The sequence below is a fragment of the Ovis aries genome, chromosome 1 (genome assembly GCF_016772045.2).
Source record: "Ovis aries strain OAR_USU_Benz2616 breed Rambouillet chromosome 1, ARS-UI_Ramb_v3.0, whole genome shotgun sequence".
In the NCBI taxonomy this organism is placed as follows: domain Eukaryota; kingdom Metazoa; phylum Chordata; class Mammalia; order Artiodactyla; family Bovidae; genus Ovis; species Ovis aries.
In genome coordinates, this window is record NC_056054.1 from 100,901,557 (window position 1) to 100,927,799 (window position 26,243).

The 26,243-nt window shown below is 48.3% G+C and overlaps 2 protein-coding genes across 15 annotated transcripts in view; one reads left to right on the top strand and one right to left on the bottom strand.

The window, feature by feature from the left end:
- The window catches only part of SETDB1 (SET domain bifurcated histone lysine methyltransferase 1), a 29,604-nt gene extending 14,283 nt beyond the window's left edge, over nucleotides 1-15,321 (top strand). For 2 of the 8 annotated variants that reach the window (XM_027974503.3, XM_027974506.3), the window contains exons 8-22: nucleotides 84-157; nucleotides 1,077-1,267; nucleotides 2,016-2,145; nucleotides 3,335-3,482; nucleotides 3,566-3,724; nucleotides 4,351-4,974; nucleotides 5,547-5,663; nucleotides 10,333-10,502; nucleotides 11,021-11,649; nucleotides 12,488-12,516; nucleotides 12,632-12,764; nucleotides 13,243-13,408; nucleotides 13,770-13,981; nucleotides 14,238-14,326; nucleotides 14,502-15,321. In XM_027974503.3, coding sequence (XP_027830304.1) covers nucleotides 84-157; nucleotides 1,077-1,267; nucleotides 2,016-2,145; nucleotides 3,335-3,482; nucleotides 3,566-3,724; nucleotides 4,351-4,974; nucleotides 5,547-5,663; nucleotides 10,333-10,502; nucleotides 11,021-11,649; nucleotides 12,488-12,516; nucleotides 12,632-12,764; nucleotides 13,243-13,408; nucleotides 13,770-13,981; nucleotides 14,238-14,326; nucleotides 14,502-14,619 — 2,989 coding nt within the window. In that variant the 3' untranslated portion in view covers nucleotides 14,620-15,321. The other 6 variants (XM_060413988.1, XM_042251914.2, XM_060413991.1 and 3 more) reach the window with 3 other exon arrangements.
- CERS2 (ceramide synthase 2) lies at nucleotides 15,259-25,059 on the bottom strand. 7 transcript variants are annotated; one of them, XM_060414017.1, is made up of 11 exons: nucleotides 25,000-25,059; nucleotides 18,960-19,133; nucleotides 18,419-18,536; nucleotides 18,120-18,238; nucleotides 17,832-17,889; nucleotides 17,680-17,730; nucleotides 17,349-17,441; nucleotides 17,040-17,168; nucleotides 16,724-16,830; nucleotides 16,443-16,596; nucleotides 15,259-16,264 (listed from the first exon to the last, which is right to left on the bottom strand). In XM_060414017.1, exons 2-11 carry the CDS (start codon nucleotides 19,130-19,132, stop codon nucleotides 16,124-16,126), a joined length of 1,143 nt encoding a protein of 380 aa, XP_060270000.1. In that variant the 5' UTR covers nucleotide 19,133; nucleotides 25,000-25,059; the 3' UTR covers nucleotides 15,259-16,123. The 7 variants fall into 7 exon arrangements, with proteins under 7 accessions (XP_060270000.1, XP_060270003.1, XP_027830326.1 ...); XM_060414020.1 differs by lacking the exon at nucleotides 25,000-25,059 and adding an exon at nucleotides 24,686-24,761; XM_027974525.3 differs by lacking the exon at nucleotides 25,000-25,059 and adding an exon at nucleotides 24,071-24,167.
- Between the last annotated feature and the right edge of the window lie 1,184 nt (nucleotides 25,060-26,243).

Here is a 26,243-nt window from a genome sequence, read left to right on the forward strand (position 1 = left end):
CAGAGGAATGGAAGCTATAATAATTTCTGGTCATGTTAAATATAGTAACCCCCAGTCTTTCTACCATCACTCTTTCCTTACAGGTTTCTCATCTTCTTTGATGATGGCTATGCTTCCTATGTTACACAGTCTGAACTATATCCCATTTGCCGGCCACGTGAGTGTCCCTCCTTTTTTCCTTAGCTCTTTTTGTTTCCTCTTCTACCTTCTATTTCTTAAGACAACCAATGGAAAAGCCCTAATGTTCTTGGTGTTTTAGTTTCAAAGAGCATAAGTTTGATTCATATTTTTTGAGAGATACAGTTTTATTTGCTCGTGCCTAGTGTTAGGTCTTGGCAGCCATAGAGTCAGACATTAGAAGATCATGACTGATTTTGAGTGGATGCACGTATTGTAGATGTGTTTTAGTTTCATTTCTGAGTGATTTAAGTTTGACAAGATGTTACTTCTCTCCTAGTCTCATGTTTAACATTTGTGTAAATCTGTAGTCTGTGCATTGCTTTCAGAGTGCTTTCTACAGAACCTGTATTAGATGGGGTCTTCATAGTTTCCCCTATACTTGTGATTCTGGCTTAGGAGAGACTCTTATAGAAGCAACTGTTTTTAGTTGCAGGAAGGTCAAGTGAAATGGCTGTTTCCACATAACATGGCAGTGAATACACTCAGGGTCCTTTGAAAGCCTGATGGAGCATGAGAAGGAAGGACAGGATTTTTTAAAATCAGTTTATGGTGCCTCCTGATTCTTTTTGATTTACCTTTAGGCTTATCAAGTAAGCAAGAATTTCCACTTGACTTTTCCTAAGAGGAAACATCCATTTCTAGGAAATGAGTGACTCACCTATGTTTACATACTGCTGATTCAATTAGTATTTGCAGAATTTGAGTGTGCATTTGCACCTTAGGTTCAGTACTTTTAAGTGGTCATGGTTTTGCTTCCCTTGAGGTTATGATTTCTTCATTTATTTTTTCTCTCCTTCCCAACTTGAAAAATGCCAAACATTTCCTTGTCAACCCTTTCCCCCTATCAAGACATGCCCTACCTGCCCTCTCTCAGCCCTCCTTCTTCCTTGGGACAGTGAAAAAGACTTGGGAGGACATAGAAGACATCTCCTGCCGAGACTTCATAGAAGAGTATATCACCGCTTACCCCAACCGCCCCATGGTGTTGCTCAAGAGTGGCCAGCTGATCAAGACTGAGTGGGAAGGCACGTGGTGGAAGTCCCGAGTCGAGGAGGTGGACGGCAGCCTAGTCAGGATCCTCTTTCTGGTACTCTTCTTAGGAGTCTTAGAGGCGGGGATTTGGGTGGGATGGGGGAGCATAGGATAACTATGGCATATGTAGCTATGCCATAGTTTTTCTTCTTTGTTACTCTCTTACCTATTCTCAGTTTTGGGTCATATTTTACTTTTTTTTCATTCCTCTATGCATGGTTATTAAAAATAAAGTCCCTGAATTTAAGACTCTAATCTGCACGATAGTGTTTTTGTTTTTGCTTTTCTCCAGGAGTATCCACAATGCATGTAGATACAGAGAAGGCTGCTAGTTCTGTTTTCCCAGGGTTATTGATAATATAATGGGACAAAAAAGAAGGATCAGTGAATTCTGAGGTGTTGATGATCTTTCAAGGCCCAGCTTAACTCTTAAATCTTCTCTACTTGTCCTTTTCTCCCCTCTCACACCTTTCTTAGAATTATATTTCTTCTCTGAGCTATCTCAGCCCTTTGATCCTAATGAACCTTGTTATATGTCTTATACTCAGTATAAACATCTATCTCTTGTCATTTTTTTAAACAAGAAATATGTGTTTTTGTTTTGGGGGGTTTTATTTTTGTTGTTTAATTCCTGATGCCTGTTGTGGAGCCTAGCACATAAATTTATTGAATAGATAGGGAATTGGGCGTTCATCAGGGAGATTTCCCCCAAGGGAGGCACATGGTATTCTTCACAAGTGGCAGGGTAGATTCTGGCCTTTAACCCATTCCCCTGCCGCCTTTCCTTACTTGCGATCCCCTAGGATGACAAAAGATGTGAATGGATCTATCGAGGCTCTACACGACTGGAGCCCATGTTCAGCATGAAGACATCATCCGCCTCTGCACTAGAGAAGAAGCAAGGGGGACAGCTTAGAACACGTCCAAATATGGGTAAGTCCTGAAAGCTATCTGGGAGAGGGAAAAAATGGACAAATCAGCAAAGAGGTATATGTACGATGGCTATATCCTTTGTTTACCAGGATGACGCTACTGCCACATTGAAAACAGGACATGTTCCTAAGTTTCCAGTAGTGGTGATGAATTTGTGTTGCTGCCTCAACATACTATGGCTCTGATTTGTTCTCAAAAACACATAAAAATCTGAAACAACTAGCTTAGGTTAGGGGTATTGTTGGTAGTAACTACCTCTGTTATTTACATGAGGATTATCTGCTTTGTGTGTGCTATCTGTGGTCTTTTTTTTTTTTTTTTTTTGGCTGCGGTGCTCTTCATTGCTCAAGGACTTTCTCTAGTTGCAGCTAGCAGGGGCTACTCATCATTTCAGTGTCCAGGCTTCTCATTACAGTGGCTTCTCTTGTTGCAAAGCATAGGCCCTAGAGCATGCGGGCTTAGTAGTTCTGGCTCCTAGGTATTAGAGCACAGGCTCAGTAATTGTGGCACACGGGTTTAGTTGCTCTGTGGCATATGGAATCTTCTCAGTTTAGGGATCGAACCCATATCCCCTGACTTCCAGTCTTAATTTTTATCCACCATGTGTGATTAACTTGTTTTAAAATTTTGGTTTTGTCTTTATATGTTCCTGGCATACGTTTTGGTTAATTTTTCTTGACAACATCAGTTGATCAGAGAATGTATTTTTGAAAATTTTTACCAGAGTATAACATAATTGGCTTCCCTGGCAGCTCAGTGGTAAAGGATCCATCTGCCAATGCAGGAGACACAGGTTCAATCCTTCAGTTGGGAAGATCCCCTGGAGGAGGAAATGGCAACCCACTCCAGTATTCTTGCCTGGGAAATCTCTCGGACAGAGGAGCCTGGTGGGCTACAGTCATAAGGTCACAAAGAGTCAGACATGACTTAGCAGTTAAATAACAACGACAGCAATAGAATAATTATTAATGTAAATTGTCCGAGGCAGGAAGATAAAATCTTACTATTTAAATGAAAGTCAGCCTGTGCCAATATTCCCACTCATTGGTATAAATAATGAGATCTAACAGTCTTAGCACTTAGAATATTTCCATTGTTGCTTTATTATATAAATTGAGAATCAAATCTGTGGATGAATATAAATGGCACAGCTCTTAGGTTCTCTATGGTCAATTTCCTTTTCTTACAGGTGCTGTGAGAAGCAAAGGTCCTGTGGTCCAGTACACTCAGGATCTAACAAGTACTGGAACCCAGTTCAAGCCTACGGAACCCCCACAGCCGACAGCCCCACCTGCCCCACCTGGTCCAGCTCTGTCCCCCCAGGCAGGTGACAGTGAGTGAGTGCTATTCCTTCTTTTTCAGCAGTTTCTTTTATATTACATTTTCTGTATCCCTTACTGTATGATCTCTAATCTCCTAGAAGCTTGGAAGGCCAGCTTGCCCAATCTCGGAAGCAGGTAGCCAAAAAAAGCACATCTTTCCGGCCAGGATCTGTGGGCTCTGGTCATTCCTCCCCTACATCCCCTGCACTCAGTGAAAATGCCCCTGGTGGGAAACCTGGGATCAATCAGACATATAGGTGAGAAAATCTCAGGCTCTCTGTTGGGAATGTTGGCAGTGTGGACTGAGTGGTCACTATATGGGGAGGTTCCTTGGCCACAAGGGGCCTCGTTAAGATTATGACGGTGAGAAGTTTGGACTTGAAAGCTTTAACCTTGGAATTTTCCAGGAAACAAAAAGTAAGAATAATTGAATTAGAAATTAGGTGCCTAGAAATACAATCACCAGAAAGTCATTTGTTAAGACTGCTTTTTGAACGTGGTGTCGTCATCGGTACCATAGAAAGGGAATTTGGTAGCCTCTTTCCTTGAATCCTGGGGGTCAGTACGGGCATTTATAGGAAACATAGCAGGGGAAACAACTAGCATGGATAGAAGACTGGATGCTAGTCCCACAATTCACAGGAAAAAATAAAATTCACAAAAAAGACACTGTTGAAACAGTTATTATCAGTTAATGAAGAGTAACCAGGGTGTTTCATTGTCCAGTAAGGCAAGAGGAAGTTTGACTTACTTGTGTCATCTTTAGCTTCAAGCGTATAGCTGTTTGACAGGTTAGAGAAGTGGTTTAGCCAGCTAATGGGCTACTTATACAGCATAGAGGTCCTGTTGCCTTCTGATCTGATCTCTTGCATCTCATTTTCAGGTCACCTTTAGGCTCCACAACCTCTGCCCCAGCTCCCCCAGCTCCCCCAGCACCCCCAGCCTTCCATGGCATGCTGGAGCGGGCCCCTGCAGAGCCCTCCTACCGTGCCCCCATGGAGAAGCTTTTCTACTTACCTCATGTCTGCAGCTATACTTGTCTGTCTCGAGTCAGACCTATGAGAAGTGAGCAGTATCGGGGCAAGAACCCTCTGTTAGTCCCACTACTCTATGACTTCCGGCGGATGACAGCCCGGCGCCGGGTCAACCGCAAGATGGGCTTCCATGTTATCTACAAGACACCCTGTGGCCTCTGCCTTCGGACAATGCAGGAGATCGAGCGTTACCTTTTTGAGACTGGCTGTGACTTCCTCTTCCTGGAGATGTTCTGTTTGGATCCGTATGTTCTTGTGGACCGAAAGTTTCAGCCCTATAAGCCTTTTTACTATATTTTGGACATCACCTATGGGAAGGAAGACGTTCCTCTATCCTGCGTTAACGAGATTGACACAACTCCCCCACCCCAGGTGGCCTACAGCAAGGAACGGATCCCGGGCAAGGGTGTTTTCATTAACACAGGCCCTGAGTTTCTTGTCGGCTGTGACTGCAAAGATGGGTGCCGGGACAAGTGAGTTGGTTAGGGAATTGTGGCCCTGCCTCCAACTTTGTTGTGGTTTCCTTTATTTCCACCACTTTCTTTGCCTTATACTGCACTTCTCCTTTCCTCACCTTCCTTGATCTGCTTTCTTAGCTGTAGCTCCTTCTGAAAGGCCTCCAGAGAGGCTGGGACCCCGCAGCATAATCCTGGGTACATGTTTAGATAACATTAGACTCATTGGACATAAACTTGAACATACTCCGAGAGATAGTGGAGGACAGGGTAGCCCAATATGCTGCAGTCCGTGGGATCACAAAGAGTCAGATACAACTTAGCAACTGAACAGCAACACATGTGTCTTACTTTTGTTTTTTTCTCTGATTCTCCTTTTCCTTTGCTTCCCTCCATCATGCATTCAGTTGCTAGTTGTGTCTCTTTATCTTACTTTGTCATATTCCTACTGTCTTTTCCTTTCTCATTTACACGTATGGGAGAAGAAAAAGAAATTTTACTACCCTGTCACCCTCCTTTTATCAGTAGTACTTCTTGCCTCTGAAGAAAGTCTCACAGCTCTAGTAGTTGAACCCTTCTGTTTTATACAGGTCCAAGTGTGCCTGCCATCAGCTAACTATCCAGGCTACAGCCTGCACCCCAGGAGGCCAAATCAACCCCAACTCTGGCTACCAATACAAGAGACTAGAAGAATGTCTGCCCACAGGGTAAGTAGTCAGGGGAAAGTTTAGCACCTCAGGGACTGAATTCTTGTTTGTCTGTGTTTGTAGGAAATAGCAGCATTATAAAATTGAAGCCAAAAACAAACCTTAAACAGACATTTAATCAATTAAATCTTACTTACCAAATTCCCAGCACATATTTCTTCCTTGGGCTTTCCTTGAAATGAATGCATATAATGATTGAATAGTATCTAGTAGTTTTCTGTTGCAGTAAAATATGACTTTGATTTCATAGCTGTATGATTATTCTAACAGATTGTGGTTTACTCTGGCAAGTGAGACATACTCAAAGAGGAGAAGTAGGCAGGGGCCTGATTTATAGGACTTTGTAAATCAGAATAAAAATTAGAACCAAATTCATGATGTGATAGGAAGCTATTAAGACTATTTTAAGCAGATAACCGATGTCTGCCTTTTAAAGATTACTCTAACTTCTCTGTGAAAAATAACCTTTAGGGCAGCAGCAGTAGACTTTGGAAGCTCAATTAGGTAATTTCAGGAACACAGGTGAGAAGTGGTGGTTGCTGGGGCTTGTCCTAGACTGAAAGTGGCAGTAGAAATGAGAAAGGATAGATACCACAAAAGAGAAATGAATTCACAGTGACTTCAGCCTTCTCAAAATAATGTTAGACACTAGATGGCAGTTGAGGAATCTATTCAAAATTCTAAGGAAAATGATTTTTAAAAAATAATTTTATGTGTTTATTTTTGGCTGTAGTGGGTCGCCCTTGCTGCGCAGACTTTTCTCCTGCTGTTGCAGGGGAAGAGCTGCTCTCTAGTTGCGGTGTATGGGCTTCTCATCGCCATGACTTCTCCTGTTTGCAGACACAAGCTCTGGGGCTCACAAGCTTCAGTAGTTGGCGGCACATGTGCTCGGGGGATGCACTTGGAGATAGAGCTACAGAACATGATAGATTGACTATGGAATGGGAGGGAGAAGAGAATCAAGGACAAGTCCTAAATTTTATACTTGAACAACTAGGTGTATGTTGGTTTTTGTACCAAAATGGAAGACTAGAGCTAGAGTTGCAGGTCGGAGTGAAATTCAGCTGTTCTGGCCACATTAAGTTTGAGGTGTCTGTTAGGCAACCCAGGTGGAAATGTCAAGAAGGCATTGAGATTTCTAGAGAGAACTGTAAGGACTGGCATAAAGAATTAGGAATCGTCAGCTCAGGAGTGGTAGTTACAACTTGGATGAGTTCATCTGGAAAGACCCAGAAGGTGCCCAGAAGTAAGTCCTGGGATCTGCAACTGGAAATTGGACAGAGGAGATAAAAACATGTGAGACTAAGAAGAGACATGAGATCAGCATGTGGGATTGAGAAGGACAGGTAAGGCAGAGAGAGGACTGAATAAAGTGGGATATAGTGTGGTAAGCTGGATATATATGAATATGTGACCTAATTAGCCTAGTATGTAAGAAATACATAATTAACAGAAAGGACAAAGAGGAAAGAATGATCAGTGAAATAATTCAGATGTTTCCCCATAATGAAAGGGTCTGTGTTTCCAAAGTGAAATCAAGTTCTAGCATAACAGATGAAAATAGATGCCCACTAAAGCACATGATAAAACGTGATCATTACATCCACAGAACACTGAGGACAAAAAGGAAATACTGAAACTTTCTACATAAGAGAAAGATACCACAAAAAGAATTCAGAGTAACTTCAGCCTTCTTAAAATAATGTCTATAGTTAGATGGCAATTAAGGAATCTATTCCCAATTCTAAGGAAAATTATTTATTTTATATATATATAATTTTTTTATTTTTGGCTGTGCTGCGTCTTCGTCACTGCACAGGCTTTTTGCTAGTTGTGACGAGGAGGGTGCTACTCGGGTTGCAGTGCACAGGCCTCTTGCCACGGTGGCCTCTCCTGTTGTCATAGCACAGTGTCCAGTGCGCGTGGCTCATAGTGGTTCCCGGGCTCTGGAGCACGGGTGCAGTAGCTGTGGTGCATGGGCTTAGCTGCTCTGTGGCATGCGAGATCTTCCCAGATCAGGGAGCAAACCTGTGTCTTTTGCTTTGGCTGGCAGATTCTTTACCACTCAGCCACCAGGGCAGCACAGGAAAATTATTCCTAACCTAGAGTTCTAAACCCAGGAAAGCTGTCAGTTGTGGGTTAAAGTAGGCTAACATTTTTTTAGACATGAAATAACCTCAAATTTTTCCTTTATTTCCCCTCAGAAAACTACTGGAAATGTTCTAAGTGAGGGGGAAAGACAAGAGAGAGGAAGGCACATACTGATCCGGGAAACAGTGGATCGAGCTCTAAAGAAGAGTGAGGGGAATCCCACATGATAGTGAAGTTAAGGGGGCTTCCAGGCTGACAGTTGTGCGCCAGATGTAGAGAACAGCCAGTGTGAGAGCAGGTCAGACTTGGCTGCAGGAGAAACTTTTGGGAAACGGGGTTTGATAGAAAGCCTGATGTGTCTGAGTATCATCAGAGGAAATCAGGACATAAATTTAAGCTGAATGCATATTGAAAACTGAGCAAAGGAAAACACCGCTATTAGCGTTAGCTACATTGTGTCATTGATGTTTTACTTGTAATAAAATTGAATCGTGTAACAATGTTTAGATTTGATAATGCTGTGAGTGTTCATTATAGCTTTTTTATAGGTTTGAAATGTTTCATAAAAGTATTTTCACATAACCACAAATATGTTCCTCCCCTACTTAAAACTCTTTAAGAGCTTTCCACTGCACTTTGGATTTTATTCTGACTCTTAATCTTGGATCACAAGACAGTGTACTGTCTGACCCCTTCCTATCTCTCTCCTTCCAAAACTGTTCCAGCCACACTGACACTCTTCAGTGCCTGGATCCAGTTCGCCCAGTGTTTGCCAGCCTACCTCGAGAGCCTTTGTACATACTGTGCCCTCTGCCTGGCATCCTTCCACTGTTGTTTGCATGCTTATCTTCTTTAACCTTGAGCTCTCTCTCAGCTTTGCTGTCATCTCCTCAGAGAGACCTTTCCTGGTCACTCTCAAACTAGGTCATTTTCACTCCTTTAATTATCTCATTCAGAGTTTGTCCTTTTATAGTATCTGTGACAACTTTCATTTTATTTGTTGACTTGTTTTTGGTCTCTTTTTCCATTAAGAGATAATCTCCATGAGGGCAGGAACCTTGTTTCTCTTGCTTACCGTTGTATCATGAGCAGATTTTTACCCAGTGCACAGCGTATACTAACCGCGTAAATTCTGTTGAGTGGATGAACGGTACTCTGTTTAGCTGTTCTGAAAGTTTCATGTGGTGATGATTAGTAGTTGTTGTTCAGTCACTCAGTTCTGTCTTGACTCTTCCGACCCTACGGACTGTATCATGGAGGCTCCTCTATCTCTGGGATTTCCTAGGCAAGAATACTTGGGTGGGTTGCCATGTCTTTCTCCAGGGCTCTTACCAACCCAGGGATTGAACCCACATCTCCTACATTGGCAGGTGAGTTCTTCACCACTGAGCCACCAGGGAAGCCCTTCGTGGTGATTACACCTGAATTCACATTCTGGACTTGTCCTTTCCAAACTGATCCTGTTTAGTTAACAGAGGATATGAACATTAATACCTTCCCAACCCCAGTAGAGTTTTTGAGACCTAACAAAGTTCTTTCTTGATGTGGTATTGGTTACATGGTGTGTGCAGTTTGTGAAAAATTGTTGAGCTATAGACTTTTACATATTCTTCTCTCTATGTGTATTATGCTTTAATGTTTTAGTAAATTTAAAAACATACCTTTATAGGGCTGCTGTAAGGATAGAATAAGAGAATGTATATAAAGCATTGATATATTGTCAAACACAAAATATATGTGCTTGGTAAATAGAAGCTGCTGTTACCTTTGCCTAGAGAGATTTTGCTGACGTCATCAACTGACTGTACTGTTGTCATCTTTCTAAAAGCGATTGTCTTCCTTAAATTTACATACCAGAAAAAAAAGAAGTTAAACCATAACACGAAGTAGAGCATAAAAATGGATACTCCCTAAAAATAGGACAGTTTTCTCAGTGTATTATCTTCCTTTAATGTTGATATTTACTGGCTCTCTCTGATTAACTTCAATAGTTTATTTTTTAAATAATTAAGTTGTAATACCTTGAACTAGATAGAAATGAGCTCCCTGAGAGGAGAGATCATGACCTTTTCCATTGCTGTGTTCCCACTGTCTAGTACAGCTCTTGGTGTTTAATAAATGTTCGCTGAATAAAAGAATGAAAATCAGTACCAAAAGCAAGAGTCCCATGAACTTCCAGTTCCTCATCTTTTGCTCCCTTTCAGTGTCTACTATATGGGCTTCTGATTTCCTTAAATATATTTTATTGTATCAGTTTCTACAAGCTGACTTATTTTAACGGCTCTTAATCTATATTCACATCCTGGTTCACTTAGCTTTTCTCCAGATGTTAGGCATTCTTTTATTCACTGTTGCTGTCTTTAGTGCTATATCTGTATTAATCACTTTTCCCCCTTCTGAGTTATTTCTTTGAGCTATATTTCCAAACAAATCGAAGAGCATAGACAGTTCAGTAAGTCTACTTATTTAGATCATCGCCTGATAAATGATGACACCTTAAAAATTGTAACAGTTCTGTGAATATAACAGATGCTCTAGTGATCATGATATGATTGATTTTATTGTGATCTCCTCCCAGAGTTTATGAGTGTAACAAACGCTGCAAATGTGACCCTAACATGTGCACAAACCGGTTGGTACAGCATGGCCTGCAAGTTCGTCTGCAGCTCTTCAAGACCCAGAACAAGGGCTGGGGTATCCGTTGCTTGGATGATATTGCCAAAGGCTCCTTTGTCTGTATTTATGCAGGTTGGTGATGAAAGGGTTTCTTTCTGGGGTTAGAACATGGTGGAACGTTGAATCAGAGACAAGTTGAATTTAAGAATAAAATGCTTAACCTGTGAACTAGGAGAAAGAAGACAGGATTTTCTTCTATAAAGAACATGAGTGATGCCCCTGTCTGGGTGAATCCGGAAGGGTCAAAAGTGCTTCAGGAGAACAAGAATGAAAAGGGATAAAATTGTGGACATGTTTCAACAGAGAGAGACATGGTTTTAGAAAAACTGACATGTGTCATTTTTTTCCTACATCACTCCACACAGAGATTTAGCATAACTTAGGAAGAATGGGGTGGCAGAACGGGCAAGATCTAAAGCTCCCCTTACTCTCACCGTTAAGACACTAAGGAGGAGGTATCATCAAAGAGAAACAAGAGACCATAATGAATGTTATTTGACTCTATAGTATGGGGCTGGGTATTGATGAAATGAATTTTATTCTTTCTAAAAGCTCCTCATAACCCTGGAAGGCTTTCTCTTCATTCCCAGGGAAGATCCTGACAGATGACTTTGCTGACAAGGAGGGCCTAGAAATGGGTGATGAGTACTTTGCCAATCTGGACCATATTGAGAGCGTGGAGAACTTCAAGGAGGGGTATGAGAGTGATGCCCCCTGTTCCTCTGACAGCAGTGGTGTAGACTTGAAGGACCAGGAAGATGGCAACAGCGGTACAGAGGACCCCGAGGAGTCCAATGACGACAGCTCAGATGACAATTTCTGTAAGGACGAGGACTTCAGCACCAGCTCGGTGTGGCGCAGCTATGCTACCCGACGGCAGACCCGGGGCCAGAAGGAGAATGGATTGTCTGAGATGTCTTCCAAGGACTCTCGCCCCCCAGACCTAGGGCCCCCACATATTCCTGTCCCTCCATCAATCCCTGTAGGTGGCTGCAATCCACCTTCCTCTGAAGAGACATCTAAGAACAAAGTGGCCTCGTGGTTGAGCTGCAACAGTATCAGTGAAGGTGGCTTTGCTGACTCTGATAGCCGTTCATCCTTCAAGACTAGTGAAGGTGGGGAAGGCCGCACTGGGGGAGGCAGAGGGGAAGCTGAGAAGGCTTCCACCTCAGGGCTGGGCTTCAAGGATGAGGGAGACATCAAGCAGGCCAAGAAAGAGGTAAGCAGTGGCAGGGAACTCGGAGAATTGTGGCGGTTATATAAGTTTGATGTGGTGACAAACTTAATGCAATCTCACCATGAGACCATGAGTGCTTTTGTTATTGTTTTTGACCATACCACATGGCTTGGGGATCTTAGTTCCTTGACCACGGATCGAACTTGTATCCCCTGCAGTGGAAGCACAGAGTTCTAACCACAGGATACACCAAGGAATTCCCTCACCATGAGTCTTCATATGCAGATAATTTATTTGATGGATTTCTATGGCAAACCTGATTAATCTTCCCCCTAATACATTCCTATGGTGGTGTGGTTGCTAAGTCATGTCTGATTCTTGCAACCCCATGTTTGTTTAAAGAACCAAATTATTTTACAGTCAGCCTGCTGTGGGGAGAGTACCTGATTCATTCCAAAGTGGAGGATTTAAAAATAATTTTTTAAAACTGCTACCTCAGTTTATCTACATCGTTGCTTTCATTATAGTAGAAAAACAAGAATTGATCTTAACGTATTTTTAATGATGTTGAAACTTACCACATTACAGGTGGTGAACAGTCCCCTGTCCTTGGAATATTCTGCCCATGGTGTTTTCCATGCACATTTTGTAATATCCTATTATTGGGAAGGGTTAAAGACCCCTCCCAGTGGGGCTTCCTGATAAAAATGATCGTTATTCTCAAGTTGGAGTGTAATTTCTCCATACACACCCAACTTGAGATAGTGTACCTCTCGCTGGCGAATATCTTTAGAGGTCATCTGAGGTGAAGTCTGCAGTTGTTGGATGTATTATCTAGAACCGTGGAAACATTCAGCCGTTCACTCACTCTCTTTTCCAGGACCCTGATGACCGAAACAGGATGTCGCTGTAAGTGCTTCACTTCTTTTACCTGTTTCCAAATCTTCCTTCTCTCGAGCCTACAAAAGCAGCCTAAGACACGGCCAGTAAACCTGACCCCTCTCATGTCTTCCTCTCCCATCAGAGTGACTGAAAGCTCTCGAAATTATGGTTATAATCCTTCTCCTGTGAAGCCTGAAGGACTTCGCCGCCCACCAAGTAAGACTAGTATGCATCAGAGCCGACGACTCATGGCCTCTGCTCAGCCAAACCCTGATGTGAGTGGCCTCTCTCAAGCTGTGCCCTACCCAGCCTCCTGTTTTAGAGTGTGCGTAAAGGAGCGTTCTTCTCGTGTCAAGTCTGTCACCATATACTGTTGGACATTTTCTTGCTTCTCTGGTCTTGGCTTCCTGCCTCATTTTCCTTCATCCAGCATCTAATCTCGCTATAGCCTCAACCCCTTCCTGCCTAACTGTACCTAAAAGCAGGGATTCCAAGGGGCCCTTTCCATTTACTCGGTTTTTTTATACACATATATTTTTTGGCTTCACTGGGTCCCAGTTGCTGTATGCGGGATCTTCCATCTTCCTTGCAGCATGGAGAATCTTTATTTGCAGCTTGTGAGATCCAGTTCCCTGACCAGGGAGCCACACCAGGCCCCCTCTGCTGGGAGTGTGGAATCCCAGCCACTGAACCACCAGGGAAGTCCCTCTCCAGTTACTCTTATTCCTTCTTTTCACCCTTCTGCTTCCTCAGGATATCCTGACCCTGTCCAGCAGCACAGAAAGTGAGGGGGAAAGTGGGACCAGCCGGAAGCCCACTGCTGGCCAGACTTCAGCCACAGCCATGGACAGTGATGATATCCAGACCATCTCCTCTGGCTCTGAAGGGGATGACTTTGAGGACAAGAAGAACATGTCTGGTAGTCTGGAAGAATTTGTGGGGTAGTAAGAAGGAACCAGTAGGGGGAAAATTCAGATCTTAGAATTGAAGCATCCCTGGGAAGACTCCCTGACTCCCAGCTAAACTGTTAATAATGTGTGACATATCCCCTCCCCCTCTTCTTTCCAGTTGCCTTTTTTTTTCCCTCTGCTCCTGTATCCAGCAGATCTAATCCTGCTTGAAAAAAACTTGCCACCTTGGGCCTTTGCTCCAGAGTCTCAGCTTATTGGTATTCCTGAGGTGCACTGGGTGGGATAAAAATGGAAGCAGGAAGAAATAAGGAAGTAGAAGGTCCAGTCCTGGGGTAGGGTGGACCTAGCCCCATTCTTCTCCTTGTCCAGGTCCAATGAAGCGCCAAGTGGCAGTAAAGTCCACCCGGGGTTTTGCTTTGAAATCAACCCATGGGATTGCCATTAAATCAACCAACATGGCATCCGTGGAAAAGGGGGAGAGTGCACCCGTTCGTAAGAACACACGCCAGTTCTACGATGGGGAGGAGTCTTGCTACATCATCGATGCCAAGCTTGAAGGCAACCTGGGCCGCTACCTCAATGTGAGACCCCTTTCGCTCACCTGTATATGCTGGTTATTCCCTAGTCCTCACATTTCTAGTTCTTTTAAATACAACTACATAGACCCACCTTTTCTCATTAAAATTCTTGATCGCAAAGAATCTAAAAGAGGTGGCTTTCAAAATTTCTGTTGCCATGGGAGGATCAAATGGCATTGTTTTCATCCAGCGCTCGCTCACCCCACAAAACCAGATTCTGTTTCCTTGGTTCATAAGTGATCTGTACTTAAACCTACAGCACAGTTGCAGCCCCAACCTGTTTGTCCAGAATGTCTTCGTGGATACTCATGATCTCCGCTTCCCGTGGGTGGCCTTCTTTGCCAGCAAGTAAGAGGGAATCAGGAAAGGGGATGGGTGGGTGGGAAAAGCCCAGGTTGGGGAGGGGCCAGGACCTTCAAAGGGCCTCTCTCCCATCTGTGATCCAGCTCCCCCTACACATTCAGTCATCGCAGGCCTGGGTTTCTGCTGTTTGACCACACCCCTTCCTCCTCTTGCTCTTCAGGAGAATCCGGGCTGGCACCGAGCTCACCTGGGACTACAACTATGAGGTGGGCAGCGTGGAGGGCAAGGAGCTGCTTTGCTGCTGCGGGGCCATCGAATGCCGAGGGCGTCTTCTTTAGAGGACAGCCTTCCTCCTGACCTTCTGAGCCTTCCTGAACTGCCCTTTCCTCAGGAACTGGGTCTCCCTGACTGTTGGATTCTGACCCCCAAGTTTCTAGTCTAGCTACTCCTCAGCTTCTAGTAGATAGAAATGGGGGTTCTGGATCAGGAGACCCCTTCCATTGCGGTGCTAGCAGGCAGGGTCCCTCCCCTGCCTCCCGAGGCACTGGGGGTGGGAGAGGTTACCACTCTAACCTGGGCCTGACATCCCTTCAGTCCTCCTGTGGCTCACCCCTCCCATCCTACATTTGTTCAAGTGTTCATTCTTCTAACAGACTTTATTCCTAGAATGAGGGCTGTGTATTTTACTATCCCTGGTTTGTATTGTTTCTTGAAAGTCTTTTAACAAGATGTTAAAACTAAGATTGTGATTTGATTTCTTTCCCTCAGCTCCCAGTTCTAGGTCTTGATGAGAGATGAGTTTTTCCCCGACCCTTCCCAACAGGCAGCTGTCATTAATCCTGACCTTTCTCTACTTTTGCTTTTTCTTATTTGCCATGTGATATTTTTTAATGTTGCATAACCATGAGGAAGGCATGAGGAAGACTACCTTAGTTTATTTAGTTGATCACTCTTCTCAGTTCTTAAGAGTTTCACACTTGTTGCCATGTTTTACTTAATCTTTAATATATTTTAATTAAAAAAAAAACCATTTAACAGTACATTTTGGTCTGAAGTGGTCCCTCTGCTGAAATGCCAGGTGCTAGCTGTAATTCAGGCTTTAAAACCCAAACCCCAAATGTTTAATAAATAAAAATTAGAACTAGTTGCCATTCTACTCCAAACCAGCTAGCCTAGGGAAAGAGGCCAGAGAAAGGAGGCAGTAAGATCTTGGACCTGTGACTACAGGGACAGCTGGCAGAGAAGTAACAAGACTTCTGAGCAGTCCACATTGTGGCCCCCACTTTTTGGCAGAGGTAGGATAAGGGTCACGTGCACCCACCTACACTCGGTTCATTTGGATCTTAGAAGGGAAAAAGTTAAAAAGTCAGCTCAGCTTTGGTTTCTGGTCCAAGTTAGGGAGATTAGAAAGGTGAGCCTTGGTCCAACTTTGGCAGAATGAGGCCCACAGGTGGGACAGTAAGGCACGACCCTGGCTCTGGAGGTCAGGGAGTCAAAGGCAGGCAGACAGGGCCAGATTCTGAAGAGTAAGGAATGTGACTTATAACCCCCACCCCTAGAACTGAGGAAAGGTCTCAAAATCAGTAGAAAGGACAACTTGGAAAATAAGACCAACTCCCCTCCCACAACAAAGGATATAACCAACCTCCCCATTCCTGGAGATAGGCTGATTAGAATTTGGTTTAAAGGCAACTAGGTGACAGAAGCAGGGGGTGGGGGCACAGAGAAGAATGGCTCCTCTTGCTCTCTCTCCTCCTCCCCAGAGCTTAGAGTGACCCTGTGGGAGGGTGGGGTATTTCCTTGGCTTTATACGTTAATCTGAGGGGCAGCAGGGACAATGGTTCAGTCATTCTTACGATGGTTGTTGTTGAGGATGGGGTGGCCATTGGCCAGGGGCCGGTTCTTTGCTCCTCCCCCAGCTGCAACCTCCTCCCCCTCTGAGCTCTCTGTTTCTTCCCGGTCACTGCGTTCATCTTCTACTACCTGTGAAAGGGATGAGCAGGGTTACAAACCCCTAAGGACTGCCTCTCTTGGTGGGCTTTTTCCAGATATACCCAGGGCCCCACAGTAGGTTTTAGAGGGTTGCTGATACGGGAGGGAATTTGGGCCGTTCCTAGAATGGAGGGTAGTAGGGCCTAAAGAACGGGGACAGAACCATCACCTTTCCAGTTATGAACTTGTGGGCCATGCGCAAAATGAGGTAGGCCCAGAAGATATGCAGCAGCTGTAGCACTCCCATCATGAAATTGAAGAAGTAATAGCCAAAGAAGGCGGGATAGAGCTCCAGTGGGTACACCAGCGTGCAGTGCAGGATCCTTGGGATGGGGAGAGACAAGAACGGTTAACACAGAAAGGAGAGGGTCAAGACTGAGGATAGACAAATAGGGCCAGGGAGAGGATTCCTGATTTCTTAACAGGAATGTAGTCTGGTATACTACTCACCAGAAGGGCAGGATGACCAGTCGGGTGATGATGAAGACAATGGCGAAGACGATGAAGATGTTGTTGCAGGTGTTTTTCCATCCCGCATAGTTAAACATCTTGGCTGACTGTGTAGACAGCCCCCACCTATCATCATGGGCTCCTGACTCCCATATACATTCATGCATACATCCCACTTACCCAAACTAGCTCTGTGCCCCAACCTCTTTGGTCCCAGGAACATCCACCCCCACCCACCACTACCCCAAAAAGATAGAGGGACAGAAGAACCTGCACCAGGGTCTCTAGGCTTGAGGAAATGCCCAGGAAGCCTGACCTCTAGCAGGTAGTCAGAAGAGTCGTGCAGAGCCATGATGAGAGTCCCTGCTCGGACGTAATTGGCAAACCAGGAGAAACTAATGAGGATGATGGTGGCCACGTGATGGATGATCTGCTCCTTGAAATCCTGTAGAAAAGATGCAGCCTCCAGAGGACTGTGTCCTGTTCCCTAGCTTCCATTCTTCTCCCTTGTCTTAAATTCCACTTATCCCACAACTCCATCCAAAGCACCAGGAACTCAAAGGGGAGGTGGTTCATACCGGGCTTCATTTTGGCCCCTACTCAATGGCACAGCCCCATGGCTCACCTTTCGCTTGACATCAGAAGCAATGCTGAAGAGCAAGGACCAGTAGAAAGACAGTTCAATCATGTAGTACCAATACTGGGAAGGGATGATGCTCTGAGAGAGAAAAGAGGAAGTGTAACGGACCCCAGAGCCACTGGACCCAATGGTCTCACCTCTCCAAACCCAGCCCTCCTTGCACTTAAGATTAACACCATGACTGCAGTCCCTTCTGCCACGTGTCTGAGATCAACTCTTCACAAGGATGTGTATGTCCCAATCCTATCCTACACTGATTCTCACCCCACATAAGGACTAATTACCCCATAGTAAGGAATCAGGACCCATCACGTACCTGTATGGGATATCCCTCCCAAACTTTCCTCAGGTCATAGAACCAGGGTTTCTGCAGAGAGATGGTAAGAGGTTAGGAAATTCTGGGCCTCACCCCACCTTGCCAGAGAACCTACTCCCCTACCACCGCCCCGCCAAGTAATCCCCACTCACGTCTACAATGACAGCTGTGCCGGCAATGAAAGCAATCAGGTAAAATGTGAATCTCCAGCTGGAAGAGGAAACAGAAATGGCTAGGAGAGCGGAATGGAAGAATGGCACAGCCCTCCACCCAACCCCCAAATCCCTCCCCCTAGATACCCTCAAGGATATATTCAACCAAATGTGCCGCCTCACCCAGGAGTAATCTCTCCATGTACAGTTGCGGGCCCCCCCACCCCCCAGCAAAACACAGCAGACCTTCCTCTGCCACCCAGTTCCTCTTGCCTCAACTTCCCCTACCTTGCCTCTCGGAACTTCTTGAGGAGACTGGGCCGGTCCTGGTTGCGACGGCAGCGGAACCAGCGCTCTACCTGGCGGCCGGAGAGCCCGCTCTGCCGCGACAGAAGCTCTACATCTGCCTGGGTGGAGTCAGAAGCCCACTGTGTTCAGCTTCACTCGCCCTCCCCGCCCCTCTGCCAGTAATGACCCAAGTCGGCCCCATCTGAAGGGAAGGGGAGATGCCTTCCCATCTCTTCACCCCATCTCCTCACTCCCTACCAGGACTCAGTAACTCCCAGAACAGGGTCTGCAGCTCATACCTGTTTGGGCTGCTTGCCACTGGTCATGTAGAAATGCTCCAAAGTGGGGTTGGGAGGTGCCCGCAGCCGGGTTTTCTCTTTGACATTCAGGAGGGCAGCCAGTGGTGTAGCCACATAACTGGGGAAGGGATAGGAGTGAGGGGTGTCTGACTCTCTTGAAGCAGGCAAGCCTGGTAGCCCCTAAACTAGAGGGCCTGGAGGGGGATATTGCAAGCTCAGGCAACTTTATCCTGGGCCTCAGTTTCCCAGCAACCCCCTCTCTGGCTGCCCTGGGCTGCCCATAGCTGACAAAGCTGCCTGTGTTCACTAGCCACGAGGCGGGTGGAGGGCAAGAACAAATAACCATTGAAGGAATGGGCCTGGGGGTGCTGAGCCCTCAGAAAGACAATGCTGCCTTTAGTGGGGGGCACACAGTAGGCAGGGACCTGGGTGGTGAGAACACCAGTGTGCAGGACCAATTAAACAGCAAGAGACAAACTCGAAGTACAAGAAACCGCGGCTGGGAGCCAACGAAGGCATGGGGGCAGGTTGGTATGCTCACAGCTCAAAGAAGTATCGAATGATGAGGAAGACCAAGGCCAGGGGTAGTGTGATATAGAGGTCAGAGGCTTTGGCATAGACACGTCCATCTCGGTCTTCTAGATCAGCCCAGGTTAAGTTCACAGGGAGCCACAGCCGTTCCCACCAGAAGTAGTCATGTAAGGTCTGGAGCATCCTGAGTGAGGAAGGAAGTAGAGGGCATCAAAGCAGGCAGCAGTGCGGAAAGACAAATGACAGTTTTCACAGTGTAACAAACAGAGCAGGGGCAAAGCCTCAAGCCCTGGGCTCTGGTCTTGGCCATGTGGACAAATCAGTGTGCCCATCTGTAATATAGCAGCTTTCCAGTTCTAACAGTTACTCTTAATATCAACCAAAGGTGACGTTAACAGCCCCTGGAAGTCCTGATTCCCTAGACTTAATTAAGAACCTTGGGGTCTCCTCATCATTTTGCTATTCTTTCATGGAAACTAGACAGGATCTAGCCCTAGAAGCCGGGGCCAAAAATCTTAGGTGAAATCAGAGTCATCCTTCCTTCCCCCCACCCTCCAACCTCTTCCTAGAGCTCCCATGTGTTAGTCACTCAGTCATATCCGACTCTTTGTAACTTTATGGACTGTAGCCCGCCAGGTTTCTCTGTCCATGTAACTCCCCAGGTAAGAATACAGGAGTGGGTAGCCAATCCCTTCTCCATGGGATCTTCCTGATACAGGGATCAAACTCAGGTCTCCTGCATTGCAGGCAGATTCTTTACCATCTGAACCACCAGAGCTCCCAAATCAACCCATAACGAAGCTTCCTTGCCAGGGAGCCCAAGAAAGGATTGCAGGGCTGGGGCAAGACCTTCCTCCCCCTTCCCTATAACCCACTGAGGCAGCAGGTCCTAGGGAAAATTAAGAGGCCAGAATAAACCAAAATTATGCCCCCAAATAGTGCTGAGCTCAAGGACAATCAAAGGACATCAAATATTGCACACAAGATTAATAGCCCATGCCCAAGCCATCCATTCCCAAACATTTAGGCAGAAGGACTCTATGTGAAGCCTATTTTCAGAAACAAAATGAAGACAAGGCTGCAGGGAGTCAGGAGCTGGAGGATAGAGAGTCAATACAGCAGACCAAGACATCCAGTAGAATTAGGAGCTACTTTGTGTTAAGGCTCCTCTAGAAAATAAAATGCTAGTCTGCTCAGGGAACACCCATCACAAATACCCTCAGTGCTCAGGAAAGAGCTGCTGCTTTGTACCACCTCCCTCCCCCGTTTAGTCCACGGAAAGGGAAAGGATCTACAGGGTGGTGGTGACCACTTGGATACCCAAATGAAGGAGGGTACGATCTGAGGCTCACGCGGGGACAGCAGCTGCTTGGAGCTCAGAGAAGGAGCAAGATGATCGTGTAGAATCAGCGATGGTGGTCCACACAACAACTGGCAGTCCTAGGACTCAGCAGTGAACCCAGTAGGATGAGACAAGGCCAAAGCTTCCAGGCTACCAAGCCCTCATCCTCCCAGGAGGGAGGCCAGGTGGGTGGTCTCCAGGCTGGCCTTGAGACTAAAAGCTGACACAGAAGGAAGGTGGTCCCCTCCCAGCTGCCGAGGAAAGAGAGTCGGGAGATTGTTCTCTGCTGTGAACTGGAGACCAACCGGTGCCTCGCTGAAGGCTGATCATATCACAGCTGAGCTGGGCTGCTCCTCCGACAGCTCCACCCCCACCCACCACCGAAGCACTTGCGAAATCCCTCTCAGCCTGTCACGGGTCAGCATTTCAGCTCAAGGACTTTACCCTCTTGTCCCCACTCCTGGTCACTGCTCTTTCAGATGAAAGCAGAGGGCAGCCCCGACAGTAAAGGAGTTTCAGCTCCACCCGCCCCCAACAGCACGCGTACTACACACAAACGTACACACACACACACACACACATTCCAGGCCTCAGCTCCTGAGGACACTGCCCCTTCCCTCTCCACCTTGGCCAGAATAAATATTTAATTAGTTAAAGAGATGGAAGCCTTTGGAACTGAACAAAACTAAACACAGTTATCACAGTAGAACTCTCCCCACACGACAGTGCACACAGACACACTTTTCTTTGAGAGAAGTTGTAGCAAATGTAGAGAAGGGGCAAGGCAGAAAGCCTACATGTGGTGGCACACCTCCGGCTCTTCTTGCCACCTTCTTTGCTTAGTCTGATTGGAGGTGAAGAAACAGGCCTGACTCGGTCACCTGACCGCTAGTCCCTTGGAGCCCAATTTGTCCTCCATTGAGGACTAAAGCCAAGGGTACTGTCTGGCCTAGACATTGGGCCCCATTCCTACCCTGGTCAGTGGAAACCGGCAGGTAAGTTTCTTTTGTCACAGATATTTTGAGGATTAAAGATTCAGAGGGCTGGCTGGGATCCTGGAGGCTAAGAGCAGAGTCCCTCTCCATGACTCCCGGGGGCCCAGGAATGCCTCATGCCTACAAAGAAGGTGAGGAGCTGCAGAAGCAGGCAGAAAGTCGGAGACGGGTCAAGGGCAAGCACCTGGGCAGTGCAACTATCTCAATCGCAGGACAAGGTAGCACCTGGCCCCTGCCTGCTCCAAGCAGGGAGAGCAGAAGATGGTGTGAGCAGAGAGTGTGATGTGTCGGGAGTTCTGAATGGGGGCTCTCTCACAGCCGGGTTTCAGGCTTTCTGTGACCACAGCCCTCCCCTACTGCCGAGCACTTCCATTAGCGGAGGAGCGGTGGCCTAGACCCTGCCCCTCGCCCCTGGGGCCTAGCCCAGCAGGAAGAGGCACCAGATTCAGCAGGGTCAGGACTTCGGACTCCCTGTGAGGGGGAAGGGAAGACGGCAGGGGCTCCCAGCCCACAGGCTGCACTTACACACCCCCACAGAACCTACCAGTCCACTCCTCGTGGAGTCCCTGGCACACCAAGCCAAGGAATGGATCTCAAACAAAAAGGTGGGTCAATAAAAGGGGATGTGCCTTCGTGCCAGGGAGACAACCTTGCTTTTCTGGGTCACATTACTTAATTTCCTGGTGGAGAAAATCACACCTATAGGAATTTTTCCAAACAATTTATTCCCCCACACACATGAAGAGACAATAGGATGTGTTCGTGTGTATGTATCTCTGTCTCTCTCATGCACAAATACACCTGCCTCAGAGACACAGACACCACTTTCTGAGGCACAGCTGGAGAACGGCCAGCTGAGCAGGGATTTCATGGGCATTGGATTACCAGGAACTTGAACAGAGCTCCACCCAACTGCTACCTTTTGCCCCAACTCTGACTGACCCATCCCAGACTCTCACAGACAGATGAAAAGGGGCAGAGAGTCCCCAAGGGGACTTATAGACCCAGTCTGCTAGGAGGGCAGAAGTTTGAGGCTATGAGGAAGAAATCTCACAGACTCAAAGTGGTAACAGTCCCAACGGCTCTCAAAGTTTGGAGAAATAATTGAAGAAGATACAGTACGATCAGTAAGGGAAGACAGAGTGACAAAGACAGGATCCCAGAGGTTCCCAGCTTTCACTGGAGCCTGAGGGACTACAAAAAAGAAGTGGAAAGAAGTGGCAGAGGACCTGAATAGTCCAGCTTGCTGAAAACTTTTTCAGGCAGCTACACCAGGTCACAAACTAGAAAGCTGCGAGCAATGGATGAAGCCAAGGAGAGGTGTGTCATCCCTCCAGGTTGAAGTAGAGCTCTCAAAATTTTAGTTTTCTGCGGGCCCAACACAGCCAAAGACTGCAGGAGACTACAGCCCCCAGGGGGAGAGAATGACTGGCAAGTTCAAGAAGTAGACTGGGATGCCAGGGGGGCCATGCTAAAGGCACAGTGAAGGATGGGCCAGCCTGTGGCCAGAGACAGGGGAAAGTGAAGGCCCTCCCTCCCAGGGGGAAGGCTGGCCAGAGGCCCCAGTGAAGGGAGTGGATTGTGGGGTACTAAGGAAGACAAGGAACTCTCTTCAGAACAGGGTTTCTACAGGTCACTATATGATTAGCGTCAGGCCCTGAGGGAGGAGGGTGCAGACAAGCCCTTACCCTTAGAAGCCCCATCACAAGCCCAGTCGGCCACCCACTTTAGGCCCAGCCACCTGGAGTCTGCTATGGGACTGCAACCTCCGCTAACACATGTGGGAGTGACTGCCTGCTGGAGGCCTTTCCTGATTCACTTCTCCGGAAAGGGGGGCTCACTCCATTCCTCAGGATCCTCAGAAGCCCCTATCTCCTGTACCTGCAACTCAGGTGAAGGATCAGATTTTGACACCAAGAGTCTACCTTAGGAAGTGAAGCTCTAAACTCAGGCCAAAGATGAAAACCACACATATGCAATTAACCTACTTGCCAGAGAGCCTCCGGGCCAGAAATTAGCAAGGTGAGGCCCAGAAAACCAGTTTCACCAGCAGCTCCCCCTACCCCTGCCCCACACACCCCATAACGGTATAAGAGCCTTAGCCACGGGGCGGGGGCCAGGGGCAGACACTCTGAGCCACTCCTTCCTGTTTCCCGTTAAGCACATGGACGCTCTGACCTCCCTCCCGGAGTGGGCACAGTGAACCAATTAGAAAAAGCAAGACCCTTCACTCTCCTCTCACTCCAGCCACGGGATTCCCCCAGCCAGGGGCCGCGCCGCGGGGTCTCTGCCAAGCAGCGGGCTCTCATGCAACTGCTCACCAGACTTTCTCTCCTCCCCAACAAAAGGGCGCCGGGCGCTCGGCCGTCCGTGGGCAGCCCCGCGTCCCCAACTCCCAGCTCCTACCTGTTGCCCAGGAGGACTCGTCCGGGCTCCGGGCGGCGCGCTCGAGGACGCCCGGGCGGCCGGCCAGCCTGCCCTCGGGCGGCGCTGGGGGCCCGGCCGCTCCCGCGAGGCGCTCCGGCCCGCCCTCCACCAGGCCCGCCGCCGCCATGAGCGCGCGGGGCAGAGGCCCCCGAGCCGGCGGCCGCGCCGAGCGCCCAGCCGCCCGGGGGTGCGCGCCCGCGCCCCGCTCCGCTCCGCGGCCCGCTCCCGGCCCCGCCAGGCCCCGTCCGCCGAGCCGCGTCCTCGCGGCCCCCGCAGTCCTCCCAACTTTTCCGCGCCCCGAGCCGCCCCACCCCCGCGCGCGGCGCCGCGGACTCCCGGGCGCGGGTTCCGACTCACTCGGCGGCGGCGGCGGCGGCGGCGTCGCGGAGCTGGCCCGGCCGGGAGCCGCTGCGCCGTCTCTCCCCTCGTCCGAGCTCCGGGCCCCCTCCGGACTGGCTCCGCTCGCTCCTCTCCTCCCCCTTCCGCCCGCCCGCCTGCCCGCTCCCTCCCTCCTTCCTCCTCCTCCCGCCGCCCTCCGAGCCCAGCCGAGCCGAGAGCGAGCCCAGCCAGCCCGGGAAAGAAAGGCCGCGAGCAGCACAGCAGCCGGGAGACTGGGCGTGGGCCCGCGGCCCGGCGACGGAAGGGGAGAGGAGGGCGGGCGGGCGCGCGGCGGGGCCCGGGCCTCCGCGCGGGGTAGCCGCGCCCAGCCCCCGCCGCCTGCCGCCGCCCCCGCCCCGGCGGGGGCGGGTGGTGGAAGCTTGGGAGCCGAGCCCTCGCTGCACCCGGCGGGCGGCGGAGCGCCACTGCAGGCGCTGCACCGCGGGGGAAAAGCCCCCGGTAAGGGAGGCAGTGCGGGGTCTCCCAGCCTCTGGTCTCTCGGTTAGGGGCGCGCTCCGAGGACCCCGGGACAAACCCGCGAGGGGCGAGGGGCGCGGAACGGCCGTGCCCCTGCACTACCCCGGCAGCCCCCACCTGCGGCCCTCGCCCTCCGGCCGGCTGCGGCCCCCAGTTCTCTGAGCAGCCCGACCGATGGCCACACTTCCCACCTCCAGCCCCACCGGGCAGCGGAGGGAGGAGGGCGCCCCGACTCCCGGCCCGCGCAGCCCCTGCGGGTCCTTCCCAAGGGCCGCGCGCCGAGGCCCAGCGCCTCTCCAGGACCGACCCGGGCAGCGGGCTCTCGAGATTCGGCTGGGACCCCTAGGGCGTCCCCCACCCCAGCCCGGCCTTAAAATCCCCACCGTTTCCACACCAGTGCTGTAAAATCTACCCCCCAGTGGCACACATACCCTACTGCCGGCAGGCTCTGAAGGACCCAGTCCCCAACTTTTGCTGTGTAAAACGTATCTGAGTTTTCAATCTAGACCACTTGCTTATCCGTGTTCAAATTCATATTTTAAAATGTTTTTTCCCTAGACTGGTAAACTTGATGTTTCAGGAAGATGTAACATGTTTATCCTAGAAAACTGGCCTTGATTCCTAAGGAGGACAGAGTGTGACTAAGATGTGTTTGAGGTTTTGTTTAGAGAGGGCCCGCCTAGCAGAGGTAACCATTTTTTACCTTAATGAAATGTTGGTGTTTTTATACCGAGACAGTTAGAACCTCTGAGGGCAGCTTGTTTCAGGGTTTATCTGGGCAAATTCAGGTGTTTTGACAATTCTCTTAGGAAGGAATATGATTTCTCACTCATCCAGTTTGAGAGCTTGGTCCTCACTGAAGGCGCTATCTGGAGAGGTAGAGAGGCAGAGGTTGTCTGATTTCCAACTTTTCCTTTGCTTTTGCAGTGGGCCCCCTAGCCCAGGCCAACACGGGGGAAATGAGACTTGTTGGCCCACCCCGTGGCCCCTCACCACTGAACCAGTACCCAGGGGACTCTCTAGGCTTTTTCAGCCCCAGATTTGCCTGATTTTCCAGTTCCCAGCAATCCCTCCAGCCTTTAATTCCTTTGCCAAAGGGTAAACTCCTTTATTTGCAAGTCATATCCTTTCTACACCTTTGCTATAACCCACCCACCCCCACCACCACCCCCTCCAATTCCAAAGTTCCCCCCACCTTTCTTGAGTTCCCTCCCCAGTTTCCCCTTTCCATTAGGGTTCCAGTGTCTCCTCTTTGGGCCCCAACTAAACTTTGGGTACCTCTCTATCCCCTCCCCAGATCTGTCTTACTTGGCTCTCCTTTTGTTTCTGAACCCTTTTCTCAGGAAATTTTCCTAGACTTCCCCAAGGTCCTCACCAGACTTTATAAATAATTCCTCAGAGCACTGAAGACCAGTTAACTTTAAGATAGCAGTGGGAGGGGAAGTTTGGGGCTGAAGCTGAATAGACAGGCCTGAAAAGTAAAGATAAGAGGGTATACCCCTCCCCCAGGAGACAAAGAAGATGGATGGAGAAAGAGAAACTGGGCCTCAGGCAGCATTTGAATGATGCTGCCTGTTTAGAAGGGGCTTCCCTGGTGGCTCGGTGGTAAAGAATCCACCTGCCAATGCAAGAGACACAGGTTCAATCCCTGGGTCAGGAAGATCTCCTGGAGTAG